At 36.7% G+C, this 20,216-nt stretch overlaps 1 protein-coding gene across 1 annotated transcript in view; it reads left to right on the forward strand.

Moving 5' to 3' along the window:
• The first annotated feature begins 4,143 nt into the window (after positions 1 to 4,143).
• The window catches only part of LOC145979501 (alpha-tocopherol transfer protein-like), a 42,179-nt gene continuing 26,106 nt past the window's right edge, over positions 4,144 to 20,216 (forward strand). The window contains exons 1-4 of the mRNA XM_083112437.1: positions 4,144 to 4,188; positions 13,623 to 13,789; positions 18,779 to 18,870; positions 19,888 to 20,038. Of these exons, the coding sequence (XP_082968563.1) occupies positions 13,648 to 13,789; positions 18,779 to 18,870; positions 19,888 to 20,038 (385 nt within the window). The 5' untranslated portion in view covers positions 4,144 to 4,188; positions 13,623 to 13,647. The remainder of the gene's footprint in view (positions 4,189 to 13,622; positions 13,790 to 18,778; positions 18,871 to 19,887; positions 20,039 to 20,216) is intronic.

Genomic DNA, 20,216 nt, shown 5'->3' on the forward strand with positions numbered 1-20,216 from the left:
CCGAATCTGCATGTCCCCTTGTAGTACGGTTGTCACTTTTCCCGCCAGGTGTCAGCTCGAACTTCACCCACCGCGCTCTGGGGCGCAGGCGCATCGCACGGAAGCAGAAGGCAGACGCCAAACAAACATGACAATGATTTCCACCTATTTACTACTCATATTAAAAATGTAACACGCTATTTCATCATTTACAATTTTTCCGCATTCAATATTATCGATAAAATGTTAAAGTATAACTGAGTTTTACATCCTCTAATCAGTAAATGTTGTCAGTACAAAGTGAAAATAAGAATATGGCTGCCAAGCGCAGCGTCACAGGGAGTTCAAGCGTGCATCTGTCGCTCCTCTCTGCTCCCCCCACCCTCCGACTCCACGTCTGCCGCGAATTCGGACAACGGAGGTTGGCTGAGTCCCCGGATGGAACGGTGCTCTAGGTGACATCTGCTGTCGATTCGGACGCGGCCTTTGACACACTCATTGCAAGTCGGCCATTTTGTTTACGTAGCAATTACGTTAAAAAACTTTAAACCACATTATTGTTATTTTTTTTGTGAATGCTTGTTGTGATATAAAAACATAATTAGATATATTTTATTTAATTTTATGTTTAATATCTTTTCTGTGTATAAAACTAAATAATAATAAAATTCGAAACACTATGTACCTCCACTAAATATCAAACGCACAAAAAAAAAAAACAGGCTAACACACGCAAAATTATACTGGTCTGCCAGACGCCAGAGCCTCGTTACTCTACAGTCCAGGGTGTACTACGCAGAAGTGAGGTTAACTGTTGGGCGTCTTACCAGAAAGTCGTCCTCTTACACCCTGCATATTGCTATTTTGCATATGCGGGGTGTATATAGTAATATGTAATAAATATATATATAAAAAAGCAAAAAAAAAAAAAAAAAAAAGAGAGATACATGCAACACACTTAAAACTTGTATACTTTCTCTCTCTTCTTTTTGCGTGCAACACTACCTATTTATATAACACAAAGCCAACTCATCCAAGCAAACAAACAAATTTACTCACGTTAGTTAATTTCAATCACAATCACAATGTTCTTCTTGCAGCTCACAATCACAATTTTCTTCTTGCAGCTCACAATATTCTCCTTGCAGCTCACAGAGTAGAATGATGCTTTATTAGTCAGAATAGAGGAAGCTCGCTTGTGTGATCTCCCGTTACATGCCTGCCTCCCGCCCCACTTCCCCTAGTTGTTATAAAATGGCGACGGAAGTGTGTACATGTTTCTTTTCTCCCCGTCTTTTTTTTTTTTTTTGGTTTATGAATAGAAGCAGGAAACTTGGTTCTGGCGGCATCAGTGATGGGTAACGTGAGTGACGGTCTAATGTTAATGCCCTCGAGCTTCTAGTTTTATTAGTCGAGGAGTAATATGTAGGTTAACAACATGGACTAGTAGAAATCTGCTCTGTCAGCATGAAATTCCATCATTATTGTTAGCTTTTAAAAAAAAAACAGGAAGTACATCCGCCACTGTGAATAGCCAGAAATGCTGCCCCCTCCCAGTCATCCATCTCTCTTACAATAGCGTGTGTGTGTGTGTGACACATCGTTCCCCCGAGAGAGGTTTACAAAGGTCACGATATACAAACATTGACCCCCGGGAGTTGGAAAATTGCGATATGGCGCATTCGTTCATTACTGTTGCCAGCCATAAATCTCTTTTTCTCTTTTTATCTTACAGCAACGTTGGCATCTCTATTTTTTTTAGTTGTAAGTAAATTGCCAACACACTCTAGTTAATAATGCTACATATTATACGCACACACGCACACACATACTATATTACCATCCACCCATCTTTCTCTCTTTTACGGCAGTACATATTTGTTGCCGGCTCTCCTTGTTTAGTATATGTAGGTTGGCAAAAATTGCTTTATGCACTGTAAGGCAAGCCTCAAGCAAAGTTGACAGCTCCTTGCTTTAGGCTAGGTTAGACCAAGAAAAAAAAAGCTGTAGGTAGGCTGTCGGTTGTTTAACTCTTCCCTCTCTCTCTCCTCTCTCTTTTTTTTTTGTAAAAGGCTATGGCAAAACTACCAGTAGGTTGGCAACTTTGCTTTATGCACTGTAACGCAAGTCTCAAGCAAGGTTGCCAGCTCCTTGCTTTAGGCTAGGTTAGACCTGGTTAGGTTAGGTTAGGCTAGGTTAGGTTAGGTTAGGTTAGGTTAGGTTAGGTTAGGTTAGGTTAGGTTGGGTTAGGTTAGGTTAGGTTAGGTTGGGTGTTGGCAGCTGTCGGTTGTTTAACTCTTCCCTCTCTCTCTCTCCTCTCTCTCTCCTCTCTCTCTCTCTCTCCTCTCTCTCTCTCCTCTCTCTTTTTTGTAAAAAGCTATGGCAAAAGTACCAGTAGGTTGGCAACTTTGCTTTATGCGCTGTAAGGTAAGCCTCAAGCAAGGTTGCCAGCTCCTTGCTTTATGCACTGTAACGCAAGTCTCAAGCAAGGTTGCCAGCTCCTTGCTTTAGGCTAGGTTAGACCCAAAAAAAAAACCTTGGTGATTTTTTCGAGTAAAATATTGGCAACACTGCCAGAAAATAAGGCTCATGCCTTACGAGAGCAATCCATTAAGGCGAGCCTCAAGCAAGATTGCCAGCTCCTTGCTTTAGGCTAGGTTAAACCCCAAAAAAAACCTTGGTGATTTTTTCGAGTAAGGAGCTGGCAACACTGCCAGAAAATGGGGCTCATGCCTTACGAGAGAAATCCATTAAGGCAAGCCCCACCGAGCCCCATTTTCGGTTTCAGAAACCGCCCACTACCACTACTCTCGTTTCATCAGCGATAATGCACACGTTTGTACCAAGTAATAACATTTTCAACTTCCTTACAAGGACATTTTTGAAACTGCAGATTAGATCATTCTGAATTTGTGGACTTAAGTAAGTGCAATTTCTTGGCCCGTTCACTAAGTGTTTTTTCAAAATGGGGTCATATTTGGAAATTATATCAACTACATCTAGAAATAACCCCCCTGTCGTATCCTTCTTTATTCTCAGTATGACCTCTCAATGGGCGGCCTCCTTTTGTAAGACAAGGAATTATGTTTATTAGCCTCTCCATGATTTGTCGATTTTGCAGTCTTGTTTGTTCTTGCTTTGAAAGAAAAGCCTTCTTACACTCATCTAATTGGACGTCAATTGGTTTATTTTTATTGTAGTTTGACCAGGAACTTAAGCTTTGCTGGTGTCCTTTAGTTTTTTCATGACTTCGAAAACATTCGTTTGCTCTATGCCAGTTTTTAAAACACCGTGTAATGAATGCTTGATCAAGGTGCCCTCTCTCTGATGCATTGTTTGAAGCAAAAACTCTGCAGTAAAAACAAAATGCAGAGTCAACATCTACACTATATTCCAACCATTTGTAACTGTGAAACCAGCTAGATTGAAAATCCATTTCTTTCCCACCTATTCTACTTCTAGGGAAAACCACCAGGTTTGGTTGGTACGGTCCTAATTTCAACCTTACATCACATTCTGTTCTGTTATGTGGTATTGCATTCACAGGGTCACAAGGATCTACTGATATGTCAATAGGCTTACCTGGTGTTTGTTCAGCATCAGGAGCATCGAAACAGGATGGTTTGTTACTTAGAAGTTCACCGATACCACTACAACTTGTACTATCACAGACGTTTGAACTTTCAACTGTCAGCTTTCGATCGGGACCACCTTCGTTTCTTTTCAGTTTTACGACAAAACGATCCATCTTCTTTTAGAGCATAGACTCACTATTTAAAAAAAGTACGGTAAGTTTACACGAACGAAATATCACGTATCCAAGCGGCAACTTTCATCATATAATGGCTCCTTCGATCATTCCGACAGACGAATTTGCAACAGAATCCGAAAAAGCAAGTACAACGACAGTTACAACGAAGTAAACTAGTCGGTTCAGGAAAGAGATTTAAATACCAGCCACCAGCGACATTGATAAATAAACTTCCAACAATATAGTTGCATTGTCAAAATGTTTACTGATAAGCTTTCTGCCTCACAGAAAGCATACAATAATTAGTTGATTGTGAGAATGGAGGGGAAGGCGATTGTTGGCAGCAAATATATTACTGTGACATTGCTGTTATTGTTATACATATTGTATCCCTGTATTATATCAGTTTTTAATTTCGAGCGTTCAGTCAAGAAAATAATCTATTTCCACAAATATAGGTAAGTTTTAGACCAATATTGAGGAAGGGGCTTGGAATTCTGGGATAAACTCAGCGAGTTCAATATTTCTAATAATATATTATTTTAATAACTTTGTCCTGGAGAAAGAAAGATGCCGCTTATTTTCTCTCTTTTTGAAACATCTGTCTTTAATTCTCTTGGATAAAGCAGCTCATTAGGGTGTGCCTAGGCACACCCGGCACACCCCGTAGCTACGCCTATGGTCCCATGTCTATAGTGATGCGAAAGTTTTCCTGTGTAGAATGGAGGGCCCGAAGTAGACTCCGAGACTAATGTTTCAGCGAGAGCACAAAAGTTTCTACCTTACAATTTCTGTAGTATTTATCACAGTGTAATGGAATGACATTAATATTATTTATTTGTCCTATTTTCCTTTAATATCAATGGTGTTGTCGAATTGTCGTTAGATATATATTTATGTGTAAAGTTCTAACATACTGGAAAATAGAGGGTAAAGTTACGAGACTGCCGACTTTCGTGACTGAGTGGTTAGCACAACGCGCTGCGCTGCCACGGGCTCAGGGTTCGAATCCTGGCCCGGGCATGGTGGATGTCCCTTCATCTACATCGTCATTCATCCGTATCTTTGCGATTAGTTACAGGTGTCAGAGGAGCAAATAAAAATGAACCAAATGAAAGAGTCAATCAAGTTATGAGACTGATTGCGCAAAGGCCTCCGTTTTTCAGTGCTATGGAGAGCCTCATACTTCTATCGCCGTCATTCCTTCTGCTGGTGTGTGATATGTTATTGTATTAAAATATTTCCGTGGCGACACGGACAGTTTCTCATAGATATAATACCGATTGATCTAGTTATTCTGTATATTTTCTATCCTTTGGATATTTGAAAAGGTTATTGCTGAAAGATTCTGGTCTAGGTTGTCGAAGTTTTCGTTTGGATATACAGTAAACTACTCATTTACTTACTCATCTCTTTGGGCGAGAGGCACGTGTCCCTGTGTCCCGCACTCAAAACCTGCCACATCGGAATCTGATTTCTAAAAAGTAGGTTTAATTTATGTTGGAATTAGTTCCCAAAGGGCATTACTAGACTAGAAGGCATATATTATAGAACTACGTAAGACAACTCAAAATTGAAAATTTATACTCAAAAGTGTAACACTTCTTTTGGTGTTCCATCACATGGTGTATTTAGTAACATTGCAGCACTTTTTGTGGTAGTCTGGTTTCACGAGCGTATAGTACAGATATTACAGCTGTAAGAATATTAAGGTTTTGTAGTAATTTACTTTAATGGTATCTGGATAAAACCTATCCTTCACTCGTCAATTTTGGTGAAGTGTTCTTTAAATACCTTGTAAAGCTTGATTTAATGCTAACAAACAAAATGTGATGGCAAGCGAGACGTGAAATACGTGTTACTTTTATGTGATTTCACTATTGCTGAATGCTACATGTATGCCATATTTGTTTTCTTTTCTTTTTTCGATTTTTGGGACATAATGTAACTCAGAAAATGTTCGAAGTTGCACGTACAGAGTGCTTCACGAGGCTTCAGTCATTCAATTAGTAATTAGTAAAGTTGTCTCTATTTGAGGAGAGGAAGATCTCTCACCGAAAATGAAAGCACAGCTTTACATTAGAAATTATATTTTTGATCAGCAAGTGCGCACTTTTTAACACTAGAATGGAACACATATACATAGAAATTGCAGGAACAGTTTTGAACTCTCACGTCCGGATGTTGCCTGCATGGGGGGCCGACGGAGTTCAAATTTTGAAAAAAAAAGGAAAAAAAAAAGTATTCCTTCTGCTACTTCATGAATAAGGAATTATTTTGCAAAGATTTGTAGTCTAATCTGCACTGGAAAAAAACGAGCGTAAATTTGTAACTCTAGAAATATATTTAATTTAAAACGTTGTGAAATGCTAACATTTCCGCTGAAAACACACTCAGCGTCGGAGCCTATAGCGTCAAACGATCCTCGGGATTTAAGGGTACGAGGTGTAAATATTGCTTTGGTTCAAGATATTGTGAAAAACATGTGAAAAGTTCTTTAAATCCAATATAAATACCTCGGACAGAAACAAAAATGCTCCTTAGCCCCCTGAAATGCAATTGTAAATGTGGTATTTAGTGGCACATCTGATCAGAGCGATAAAATAAGTTCACTTTACCCTTATGTAACAAATTTGTCAAAAATAATAAAAAAGTCTCACTATAATGGTTGACGTGCCTTACTGAACATCCTCTTTTTCCTCGTAAGGTTTGATGCAGCTAGTTATCTGAAACCTACTTTTGTGGCGGAAAGATAAAAGTATGTAAATAATCCAGGGAATTAACTAACGTTCCACGAGCGTATCACTCTGTCCTACTTTGTTACACGGAAGTTTCCCTGAGGTCAGGATTATCGTCGCCGAAAATGTCGGGCAGTGAAGAATTGGAAGAAAGAAAAGCATCACATGGAGAAAAAAGGCGGAAGCGACGGATGACCTTCTCGACATTTGGAAGCACGAGTTAACCGAGGAACACTAATTAAGAATCACAAGACTTAGAAATTCTATGGTTGATATTCCAGCGCCTCTCGCGGCGATTGTTATTTCTAACCACCTAGTCACGTAATCAAGTTATTCCCACCACCTGTCGTTAGTGTCGTTTTAGTTCAGAGCCGTTTGCAATTTTACAATTAGGTAAGTATGTTAGGCTGTTTGAAAATGATTAGAAATTTTCTTTGTGCCTTCTGTATATTTCGCATTATTATTATTATTTGGAATACACTGGATAGCTGTCGGGAATATTAAGTAAGAATCTGCATGCAGACTATAGCTGTTGGAACCTAGGATTGACTTTTAATCGTATAAAATTTGCGTAGTGGTTGAAAGTGCAAACAGGATCTTGAACACCGCACAACCATATCTCTTATTTCTTTTTTAAACAAAGCAATTTGTGAGAAAGTATATCGATGAAAACCTTCGTTTCGAACATAGGAGATGCTGCCTGGAATTTTTAAATAGGCACTAGCCCACTGATCCTAACGCTGGTGCCAGCAAATTATAACAAATGAAAAGGTTATTTTACAGAATTTAGGAAATTGTAGAATTGTATTGAATAGCAACGTTAGCTATAAGTGTAATATATTCCAAAATCAACCATAGTTGATTGCAATCAGCTTCTTGCCCTGCGTTTCCAAATAGTGTGAAGTGTTTGTATCATCGTGAAGGGGGAAACCGTTCACATCGAAAGCAGAGACATACTTTTTAACGTTGTTGATCTCTTTGACAAGAATGTAATGGAGGGAAGTCATACTCATGATAAAATGTACACAGGAAAATATTTTGGATTTTCATCCTTTGTGCCTTTTTTGTGCAATGATATCATACGATTTTTTTTCTGTGTTTGAAGTAAAATTTCATACTCTCAAACTATGAATATTAAGTTTTCAGTGTAATACTAATAGAAATAAAACTTTTTATTACAGGTAATATTACAGATATCGGTATTAGTGTAGACATCTTTGGTGTTGTTAGTATCAGGTAGACGTCTCTCTTTTCTCACAAATTCTGCACTGGTAAGAATGATTTCATGAACTGATTTGGAAATGATTGCTGACGAAGTTACAACTGAAGAGATATATTATCGGTAAAGCTCGTATGTGTGGAAAGAAAGAATGAAGCAGTTAGAATTTATCTTTAGAAATGATGATAACATAAAAAGACAATTATTTCAACCGAGGAGAATTATTATTTCGTAATAAGCTTTCAAATCCTACAAAGAAGGCAACATTATCTCATGCATATATTTGTTTTACTGTTTTTTCTTTTATCTTTGCGTAGCTCTACTGTTTCTTCGCATCAGACGCGTAACAAGAAATACTTGTCACGATTTGTTTTTATTTCTTAACAGGACTATAAATGTCATAGACGATTAGTGTGTCTATGTTTGCGTGCGTTTGATCTTTCTATTTTATGTCACTCTTCAATATATTTTAAAGGTTGGATCCTAAAAAAATGTGAAATGTATGGAGACATTTCTCCTATCGCTTGCAGGTAGAAATCAAATTAGATGTATTTTACCTTCAATCAGAACTTTTGGGCCATGCTTCTGTTTCTTTATTGAATAAAAAATAAAAAAAGAATCAATGTATCTAGGGGCATTCATTTTTTTGCGTAAAAACACTGATTTGGCAAGTATATGATCTGTACTCGTAAATCAATATATTTTATAAGTTCTCCCCCCCCCCCCCCGATGGCGTAGTGTCGAGCTCCGTGGCGGAGTGGTTAGCACAGCGCGCTGCGACACCAGTGGTCCCGGAGTCGAATCCCGGCTCGGACATGGATGTTTGTGTTGTCTGTCTTGATAAAAATGATACAGAGAATTGAGTCAAATGTGATATGAGTGAATGACGTGTCATAGGGATAGCTGTCGCTTTCCTTTCATTAAAAAAAATAGTGGTAATGTCTTCGGCTTGCAATCAAGGAGTCCTGTGTTCGATACTTGGTGGGAGCACACAGTGATTTGGATCCCTCTTTAAAATGTAGATCCAGTCCGGATTGACCTTCCTGTGCATAAAGTGAACTAAAAAAAAGCTCAAATTTTGCATAACTATTTCGCATTTGTTCCAACGATCAAATTTGATCACATTAACATATTTTCTCCAACTACAAACTAAACTTTGTCAATTTGTGTTTATTAATAAACGTTTCCCTTTTCTGAATAATAATAATAATAATAATAATAATACATTAATAAAACTATACCATACCGTTAAAATTAGTTTGACAGCATCTGTCTAATGTCCTTATGAATTTCAATCTTCTCAGTCCTCGTGCTGTCTGTGCTAGGCAATTTAGATATGTTGTACTACGTAATAAAACAATGGAATTTGTTACAAATATTCGGAAATTTGTATGGCGGCTTATTTCACAAAGCTGTACGAGGTCTGTCTAACATGAAACCCGAACTTTTTGAAAATCCCTCTATTATCTTGTCATACAACTTAATCAGATGTATCCCCTTCAAAGTAGTAAAGCTCTCAGCGTCTTTTAAGTGCTCGAATGAGCTCTTGTTTTATATCTTCTGTGGAATAGCTTTAAGTGGCGCAACGAATTTTCTTGAATGTCCTTTATCCTTTGAAAACTGTGTTCTTTCACGGTGATCTTAATCTTCGAAACAAGAAGTTTGCAGGTGCGAAATCAGGCGAACAACAGCGCTACGCCGAAAAATCGCTATAGCGTTGTCATGGTGCAGTATTCACGTTTTCCATGCTAACATATCTGGTCTCTTCTGCAACAAACCCCGCATTTCTTTCGAATCAAACTCTTTGCCGACTGTTTGACTGTGTGACGTACTCAAAACGACGTCATTCCAATCCAAGGAGACAATCAATATCACTATTTTGCAACAGTTTCAGAGTGCCTGTATACGTCTTGCCCAATTTGAAACAAAATTTCACATTAGCCCATTGATATTCAAGAATCTTCATTTTCTTTCAGTACGAAAATACTAGCACGCACGAAACAGGACTTCACTCTAACGCTTGCAAACTAAAATTGATAGACAAGCCTCGTATATCCACCAGTTACATGTCATTCATATGTGCTCACAACATTTCTCGGGTTTCAATAAATAGTCTTAGTGACATGAAGGCGCTTTAACCAAGAAAATCAAGCACCGCGTACCCAGTCCATTAGATGAGACAGTTATTTGTTAGTCAAGGGTTTGCAGAATGAACGAGATTGAAGCATCAATTGTTTTTTGATCTCACCAAAGCAAGTGTAAAACCTACTTTTGTAGCTGTAATTTAAGAGTTTGTCAATTATTGATCAAAACTTATAGGGAAATTTGATGTTGCTCTCTTGTTGTCAGATTACTCTTTTTCTTATTTGCAGATTTGCATTCCGTAGTGTCAGTGAATAAATTTCAATACAAATTTCAATAATGCAATTTAGAAATTATGTACATCAGAAATAACTAATAACTTGAGATTAACCAATGTATTGAAGAACAACTCGTGTTGGATCGTTATGATCCTCTACTATTTCAAATATGTAGGTTGCTTAAAAGAAAACATTCACGATTTAATTTAAAATGGCAAAAACAAAATTATATCCTGGAATAGTCAAACTGAGAAAACGTGTATTAAATTGGCAATAGCAAGTAAAAACCATATAGAAATATGCCTATAGCCTATAGCTAAATTTTGAAGCTCTACTCATACAAATATACTTTAAAATATTAAAGAATTTTGATGCCTGATAGTCCATAAGCATGTAAAGATGATTCCTTTGTTACTTCGTAGGTTACTGCTATCTTTTCTTTAGATTTTGCATGTATGAAATATTTTAAATACAGATGCATTGTGCAAACATTTAACTCTATGTATGTTTATAGATATATGGAATTAAATTGTACTTTTAAATTAGTCATTAGAGCCTTCTTCAAAGATTAATTTACATTATAATATTATATTAATATTATACATTTTTGATGAATTATCAATTAAGAAATCAGAAGACTATTGATTATTATATAATGAAGTTGAGCAAACAAGATATGCATTGATTAGATCGAAAAAAAAGCATGATACCTAATTATGTATTATATCTGAAAAGATATAATTATCATTTATTAAATGCGATCAAACAGGATATGAATAAATTTAACACTTTGTCAACATTTCCTTTCAAAGAAGATACGGAAGTATCATTATATCTTATGCAAACATCTGTTATCTATTTATAGGCCATATTCATGGACAACATTTATTGACATGCGTTGCTCGCGATTTCAATTAACGTACTAAAAGGTGAACTTCATTTTGAGTTTTAATACCGGAGAAAAAGTTACAAATTTGCTTTACCATTTCTCCTGACTCTTGCTATTCATTGGATATTTATGTACAAGTTACATTTAAAAAGTAAAGTTCTTCCTGTGCGAGACTTCCTCTACGTATCATAGCCAGAATTCATTTATTTCTTAAATGGACCAGAACAATTCTATTGTTATGGAGCAGTTAGTAAAGTTCTCGTACGTCTTTTCCCCTTTTCCAAGAAATATGACGCCATGTGGTTCAAATCCAAACTCCAGAATTTTTTATGAGTGATATTACTTAACCATGAAGTGTAGTAATGAAGTGAAATAATTTTGCGTAAGAATGTTTGTAAAATTAATTAATTGTGTAGATCGATGAATTTTATTATCTGCTCAGCTGCATTAATTGGTTCTCAATCTGACGTTTCATGGTGTGCTATTATAAGATTAACCCTTAACTACTCTGGTGGTGTCTGACAGACGCCAGTCGTCATGTATTTCTAGATTTAAAGCTACTCGGTAGATGGCTCTGGTTTCTTGTCTACCTCATAGTTTGAGATGCACTTTCAATGTGTAAATGAGACCAAAAATTTACTGTGACATTTTTGCAATATGATTCGCTTTGGGTCCGAGAGACCCCACCAGAATATAAGTGTAAGTATTTTTCATTGAACATCGTGAATGCAAAACTACTTGTAGTCTTTGCTTTCGTATAAAATATTCCGTTTTATTATGGACTGAACAGGTACAAGTTTCCGTGGTAGTGTGCATGTGAGTTTCCGAGTGACTTGAAAATGCCAAGACAAGGATGCACCACTCTGCATTCAGCACATCAACGTGTTATGCAAGAAATGCATGTAAGGATAAAGAACCTACCGCTAATACAAAATTTAGATATATTTGTCTGTGCTAGGTAAACATCTTGAACCTCATACTATATATGTATTGGTAAGTTAGTATTAAAAGGAATATACTTAGTCAACCTTGTATTTTTTACCATCTTGTGTTTGTAATAAAACATAATACATATAAACTTTAGTAAACCTTTAACCTTGTATGTTTGTAATAAAACAAGTAAACCTTATTCAACTGTGTACTCTATATGTATTGGTAAGTTTGAAATAATACAAAAACACTGAATCAGCCTTGGAAATTTAAAAAATTCACCCGTGAAAAAAACAATTGGGATCTGTTAGACCCCACAGGAGTGATCCTACTGCGATTGGTGGAGTTAATTATGTAATGCTATATGTGAAATATTTAGAAGCAATTTCTCATTAACTTTTCTCGAATACAACTACTGTTATTATTTAATTTAAGTAGGTCTGATTATACACTTTATTTTCTTTAGAAATCAATAGAAAATTTCATCAATACGGTTGCAAAGTATTGTTTCTGGTTTTCATTGCACATGAAGAATGGTTGTCAGAATCCAATGGAAATTATTTGGTCAAAACGTAATGCGATAATATGAAATCTTCCTTTTGACTGCACCTATCACGTGATAAATTTTGTTTCCTGTTATTGAGACAACTTTCTGGAATCTTAACTTTACCCATCTCTTGAAAGGAATCAATTTTCCAATTAACGTGGATAAATATTTTGTCAAACACCCGTTACGTTTGGAAAACAGGAATCTACTGACACCCAGAATCGGAGCTTGGACCAGTGACGCACAAGTCGATCTCGATACTGCTGCATGAAGCCAGGGGTCCCGGGTTGGAATTCTGGCCTGGCCATGGGTGTTTCTTGTGTGTTCCTTCATCAATTTTATCATATCATCACTTATCCTCATCTTTGCGATTAGACCAATGTGGCAGAAATGCGAAGTAAAGTAAATAATATAAAAATCAAAATTTAAAAAAAAATTCCATACTGCTACACCACAGTTGCCACTTGAAATCATTCCCAAGCAAACGAATTTTCAACACGAGATATATGCAAGTAGGGCTAGATAAATAACGTATATAACATTTATCAAATGAAGGTTAAGAGCAATTCCACTGTTCAAATTTGAGTCTTTAATTTGCTTTATTTTTCCGACTCATGAAATGAGTGCTTCGTGTCACACTGGTGTATAATATTGCCGAATAGGAAAAGAATAGAAAAATAAATGAAGACTGACCCACAATGTTGCCATTTCTCCTTGAACCTGACGTTCGTAGTTTCCCTTCTTTCTTCTATGTAGAGTATAGTATGTCTCACACTATTTCACAAGTACAAGAATTAAGATAAATCTATCACGATTTTAATTTAATTTGGGAATGAGACATTTTATTGCATATATCAATGTAGTTCACTAATCTACATTTGCACGTGAATTCATGATATTCTCACCTGTCACGTTTTCTACATAGCAAAACAACTTGCGTAACACTTAACACCATGAAAATTTGTGGTTATGGGGTCAAAAATCACAAATAACTTCCACACCTGGACGGAGATTGGAATTTCATGTACTTTGTTTTACATTGCTTTAAGATAACCATTAAACAATTATTATTTCATAGTAATCTTTTGATATATTGACAACATCAGCAAATAGTCGTGCTCGAAGTCACTGTGTTTATTTGTTTCGAACAGTGTTTTATGTTCTAATTTTATTTACATAGCATTTAATTATCCTTTTTTCCTTACACAGGCAAGCGATTCTCAAAGAGCTGGCAATGGACGAAGACTTCTTAAACAGGAACGAATACTCCATAGAAGGCTTCTTCAATGTAAGGAAAAATACCATCCTCGAGAAGAACTCTATCTTATCCTCCAGAATTCGCGAGACAGTGGAAGCTGTCAGGCAACTGATCAAAGGTAATGCGAAAACTGGCAACAGGCAGGTTTAAACTATCCACTAATAACATAGATTTAATAATAATAATAATAATAATAATAATAATAATAATAATATACTGTATATGGTGTTTTAAAGGATCTACACTTTGGGAAGGCATTCACATGGTTACTTTAACCTTACAACATCCAACCCTTCGGTCGCTATGGCTGCAAATACCACCACTAAACGGCAGTTTAGATTCTATTTTTTAAACATGGAACGGGCCACTTACAATGTATTTAGCACACCACATACATAAGCTGCTGCTTAACTTAATCTGTAATGGAAGTAATATCATCTTTTGGTCCCCTATATACGATTTTACTCGTAGTTATAATGTCTAAGCCAATTTACATCAGATTGTTATATTTTTCTACAACATTTCAAATATCCCTTTTTTTTCCATTTCGTGGCACTTTTTAAAACAACCTTGTACTTTGGAGGCCCTAGGAAATTGGAGACTCGGTGCAGCAGCCCTAAAAGCCCCACTTAATTATACTATTTGTGCTTGGCGTTCAGACTATTTGTAGAAATACCTGTTCCATACCTAAACGACGGTTACATTACCTCTGAAGTTCAGCAAACTGAAACGTGTTGAATGATTTCTCTAACATGAATTATTAGACCAGTCCTTGAACGTACTTCCTTGCTCTGACCTGCATTGTATTTAGGTAGTCATCGCACTCACATTTCTGTAACGTGGCCCTTCCTACGTTACCTCGAAGAAGTTTTAGTGCAAAATTGTAGCTGCAGAAGTGCTCTAAAGTTCTCGTGAGATTAGTTCTTGCTTTCAGATCATATCCGACAACAGAGTTTTACTTGGACAGCTCGGTTAAGCGAGCGTAAAGTAACATTTTTTCAAAATTCCATCTAGTTACCTAAAACTAAAATTAAATAACTCCATTTGCATAATATACTTACATAATTTATTTACTGCATTAAAATCTACATAAATTCAAGTTTCTTATAAATGTTTGATGTGGCTTCCTTTTGTCACTCGGCAAATATCCCACCGCTGGTTTGAAACTCATTTCCACATTCGCGTAAGCAAGGCCGCATCCACTTGTAACGGTGATTTGTTGTCGCAGGTCATACAGAGTAGCAGTAAGTGAAAGAACCTACATTTTGTATTTTGCAAAGGAAAAAAAAAAAAAAACACCCTTCAACAGAAATTACGGACTGTGTTTTTCGTGGGTCCACAGACAACACTGTACGCGATCCGCACCGCTGTTAGAGTCCATGTCAACTGGTTTATTGGTCACGTAGTCGCCTGTAACAGAGCGACTGACCTCTGGCGGACTAGAAATGAAACTTCATGGCATGGCACGTATTAACAAACACATATGAATCAATACTTTCGGATTTACTCAACTTCAGTTTGAGATAACAAATTCAGAATAACATAGTACGTATGTTGACATAATTTTCTTAAATATTGTACCTAGTACACACGAGCTTGCGTATGTATATGTATGTGTATATACAAGGTAATTTGTAATTGGACGTCTTCATGGAAAGGTGTAATACAACAGCATATTTGCAACAAACTTGACCCTATGCACCGGCGGTCGGAAATCAATGGGTTTCGATTTTTTGCAGTGTGTAGATTTTCGTGACATATTCTGATTTGCGACCAAAAACCACTAATTGTGAAAACACTACTCCACCCTGGGCACTTAATTGACACGTTGCCAACAGCTGACAAATGAGCAACTACTGGGAAAGAAATTCATGTCCAAAATTCCCATACCCACAGAAAGAAACAGTCATTAGATCACAGGTCATGAACAAATTTGGAAACTATCGTTTAAATCGAAGAGGATGACTCAAAAAAATGGTAACACACTGAGCGTAGAAATTACGGAAAACCTTCCTCGTTTCATAAGCTCTCCAAAAATATACAAATGTTGTCAACTGTCAGACGAGTTGGGGGAAGAACTGAAGAACAAGCGGAGAACGTGCGATGCAGGCCTCTTTGTAAAGTGAAAAAAAAATTGTCGGTTTTAAGAAATAAATGAACGAAAATCAGTGAAGTAATAATGTTATTTACCATTCTCATGATTCCAGGGTGTCAGAATTAAATGTTACAAAAATACAAATCCTGTTCAAATTTCCCGCCCCGGTTACGTATGCAAGCGCGCAGCCTATGGCGTATTTCAGACGCAGTCACTCGCGTTGACAATCTATCACTTATGTATTGGGCGGCTGCCACAATTCTCTCTCTCTCTCAGCTCTTCTTGGGAGTCCGTGCACTGATGTACTGTAGACTAACCCTTTCATGTGACCCCAAATGTAAACGTTGCATGGCATCAAATCCGGACTCCTCGCCGGCCAGGGGGTCGGGCCGCTTCGACCAATCCATCTCATGCGATATTTGTTTTCCAGCCACTGTCGCACACCCCGGAAATAGTGGGCTGGGCAGCCATCATGTTGGTAAATCATACCCCTTCTTGTGGAGAGCAACACATCCTCCAACAGCGTCGTCAATTCTTCTCAGGAAGTTTACGTAGGTAATGCCGTTTAGATTTTCTGGCAGAAGGAGTTCCCCAATCACATGATTGTGGATGATTCTCATCCACACATTTAGGGAGAATTTTCTGTGGCGAGCCGTTTCTTTCGATTTTCTTGGGTTATGGCCCTTAGGAGCCCAAAAATGCGCATTGTGAAAATTCGTAATATCATAGCAGTCGAAATTGTATTCGTCCATCGACAGAATTCTTGTCAGATGATGGGGGTCTTCAGTGTCGATACTTAGTAAAAATCGACAAGAATCCATCCTTTTGACAGGATCTCCCTCCTCAGTAGTATGCACTGACGTGTAATGGTATGGATACAGTGGTGGTGTATGCACAGTGAACCAGACTTCCCATTGAGTCACGCCAAGTTGCCTCGCCACAGCTCTTGTTGAAGTAGTGCCGTCTGCTCGAAAACACTGCACGATTTCCTCCTCTTCGACAGAATCATGAAATCGGGGTCTGCCAGCATCGCCTTTGCGTCGTTGAACCGATCCCATTTCTCGAATACGCCGATATGTCGTACCAAACACGATCACTTCAGGTAAACGGCGGTTAAGGAAACGCATGTGGTAGTCTCTTCGTGCTGCAGCGGCGTCACCATTACAAAACAAGGTTTAGTTAACAACGCAACGTCCGAACTCCCAATGGTTGAAGGTAACTGATTACGGAATTGAGCGAGAGACTGAGCATGGGTTGTGTCCCCGAATATTCCCGCAGATTCTCGAATATTCATGTAAATGAAAACAAAAAAATTGGCTACTTTCTCTGTGCTTTTTATTCAGATATTTTCCCCAATCCATGTGACAGTTGACGACATTTATATCTTTTTGGAGATCGTATGAAAGGAAGATGTTTTTTCCCGTAATTTTTAGTGTGTTACCATTTTTTGAGTCAACCTCTTCGATTCAAACGATAGTTTCCAAAATCGTTCATGACGTGTGATCTAATGATTGTTTCTTTCTGTGGGTATGGGAATTTTGGGCATGATTTTTCTTTTTCAGTGGTCACTCATTCGTCAGCTGTTGGCAACGTGTCAATTATGTACCCAGAGTGGAGTAGTTTTTTTTCACAATTAGTAGTTTTTAGTCGCAAGTCGGAATATGTCACAAAAATCTACAAACTGCAATAACTCGAAACCCATTGATTTCCAACCCCCGGTGCATAGGGTCAAATTTGTTGCGAATGTACTCTAGTATGACCCCTTTCCAGGAATAGGTCGAATTACAAATCACCCTGTATATATAAATTCATGTCTTTCGCCACGCGATCGATACATAGAGCATGCCAGGGACTCAGATTTCACAGATTGGGTCTTCTCAATATGGTAGTTTCCTTTAGAAATTTTAACTAAAACAGAATAATTGTAGCAATGAATGTTCCAATTTTAAGGGCAGACTGATACGAGTTATCCGCATGCAATATTTTGTCAAGAGCATAAAATTAAGTTAGAATAATTTTTAATTATCTCAATTCTTCTTTCCATTCTAACGATGGCCCTTTGCAATGAAAGTGGTGTAAGTTTTAGAGTAGATATTTTCCTTTATTTCTGCGACATTCCGACTTGTAATGAAGGGATCCCGGGTTCGATACCCTGTGGAGGCACATGGCTCAGTAGTTCGGATACCACTTTAAACTCGAGGTCCAATTACAGATTAGCCTTTCTGTGCATAAAGTGGACTTCAAACAATCAATCAATTTTGGGGCATTCCATGTCCAAGTGACCCTGAATCTCAATTTTTAAAATTAATTGCAATGCTGTAACGTTATCGTATCTTGTACGTGAACAGTCTAAAATTGTCATTTGTATAAGAATTCAAGTATTATACATAATTGAGTTAGATGGTATTTTCTTATTGTTCGTTAATTTTAACTTTTCGATTTCGTTTTGTTTTCTATTTTGTCCAACCCTTGACACCAAAAAAAGATTAATTTCGCCTTTAACTGTTACATTTCCCCCTCAACTCTACTAGAATATTGAAGGTCAATTACCCTCTCTTAAATAATTTAGTTTTCATAATGTGATAACTCACAGAAATTAAAATAAATTTCTTAATAATTAAAGAGGTAGTATTTCACCTGTCCGACACGTGACACAAAGATGTTCACTTGTAAATCTGGGAAAGTATTTGAAGGATAGTTATGTTCAATCAACAGTGTTAAGTTTAATATTTCATCGCACTAAAACTGTAAGAAAGATGTTGTGTAACTATCAGTAGAACAGTCACTTTAATATAAAACATGTAGTCCGCGTGTCCCACCCGTGACAATAGAATGCCTGTCCTCTACAATCATTTTGTACATTATGTTTCTGAATTGAATGTATTAATTCTCGATCTAAAATGTTATTATCACAACGGATACGCATAATCGTATACGTTTGTTGATTCTACTGAACTACCTGTGTTTATTATCTTTTATGTGTAACTTAATAAATGGACGTATTATTTTCAGAGGATACAGATCTCCATTGTCCTACAGATGATGACTTTCTTCTCCGTTTCATATTTGCGTGTGACTTTCACATCAAATGGTCCGTTCGTTTGGTAAGGAATTTCAAACATTTATCTATTTGAACTACAAAATATTTATAAGTTCAAAATTTACACATGACTACTAATTAAATTAGATATTTAAATACATAATGAACTAATTTCCCTAGAAAAGGAAAAAGTTGTTCTGGGTTTGAATTCCAGTTAAGACATTAATATTTGTGAGTACTTTTATCCCATCGCGATGCATCGTCACCCACAGATAGAAAAATGACGTTAAATAACCAAAATTTGATAACAATATCAATCACCCAATCCCCGATACCTGTTCAAAGCTATAATTTAATATCTCATTCTGTCTTATTATATTTTCACAGTTCTGTAATTTTTGTCCACTGCTCAAAAAGTTCCTATGAATCCGTTAGGATTCTCCCGCCAAAAGCAGCCGTTAAAATAATATTGGCTACGTAACGTAATATACTCTGAAGGTTTAGATTATTCTAGAAACACAACTTTGGTGAGACGACCATATAACTGCTCTTGTCTCCAGTGCATGTTCGTCATAAGTAGTATGACATGAGGAGTTGATAACAAAGCGCCCGTTAATGTTCTGAAATGCTAAAAAGATTTTTTTCAAGTGTGTGAAAAACGTGTCGACATATTTTCTTGAATTTTTGTTCATTACACAATTTTAACAGAAAATAGAATGAAGAAAATTCATCAACATCACTTTCGAGTGCAAATGCTGTGTGTTACAAAATAAACTTATCACAAGTTTATGTGGAATTTAGTAACTTTATTGGTGAATTTGAGTAATGATTTTTGCTATTTTATGGCTGATTTTGAATTCTGTTTTCTTGCGATTATATACAGTAATTTTCATGTTTTAAAGGTAAATTTTAAATGCCACGAGAATTTGAAACTTAGATATAAAATACGTGGTGTTATAATAAAGCAAGTAATATAAGTAAAGGAAATAATAATAATAATGTTTGGATAATTGCTAATTCCAGTAATACCAATGATTATTGCAACAGTGAATATTACACAAATGTATTTTCGTGTTCACAGATTCAGGAATACTTCATGGCGAAACTGAACAATCCTGTTTATTTCCTACTGAGGCAGCCAGAAGAACTGTTGGACATTTGGGAGAAGAAAATAGCCGTCTTGCTCCGAGATCGGGATGAAAAGGGAAGAAGAGTTAGCATAATTAGGTTTGGTACGTAGAAGGAACTGATTTCATAATACATTCACAAATATATCAGCAGCGCAATTCATTTTATCACTCCGATTTCAGTCTAATAAGTATTGATAATTTTAATTTAAAACTTTTGCTTTATAATTCACTGATAATTATTTTTTAAGTTGTATCTCCTTTCTTAATTTCCACATTATTA

Source organism: Lepisma saccharinum, chromosome 26, assembly GCF_977018435.1.
Source record: "Lepisma saccharinum chromosome 26, izLepSacc3.1, whole genome shotgun sequence".
Classification (NCBI taxonomy): domain Eukaryota; kingdom Metazoa; phylum Arthropoda; class Insecta; order Zygentoma; family Lepismatidae; genus Lepisma; species Lepisma saccharinum.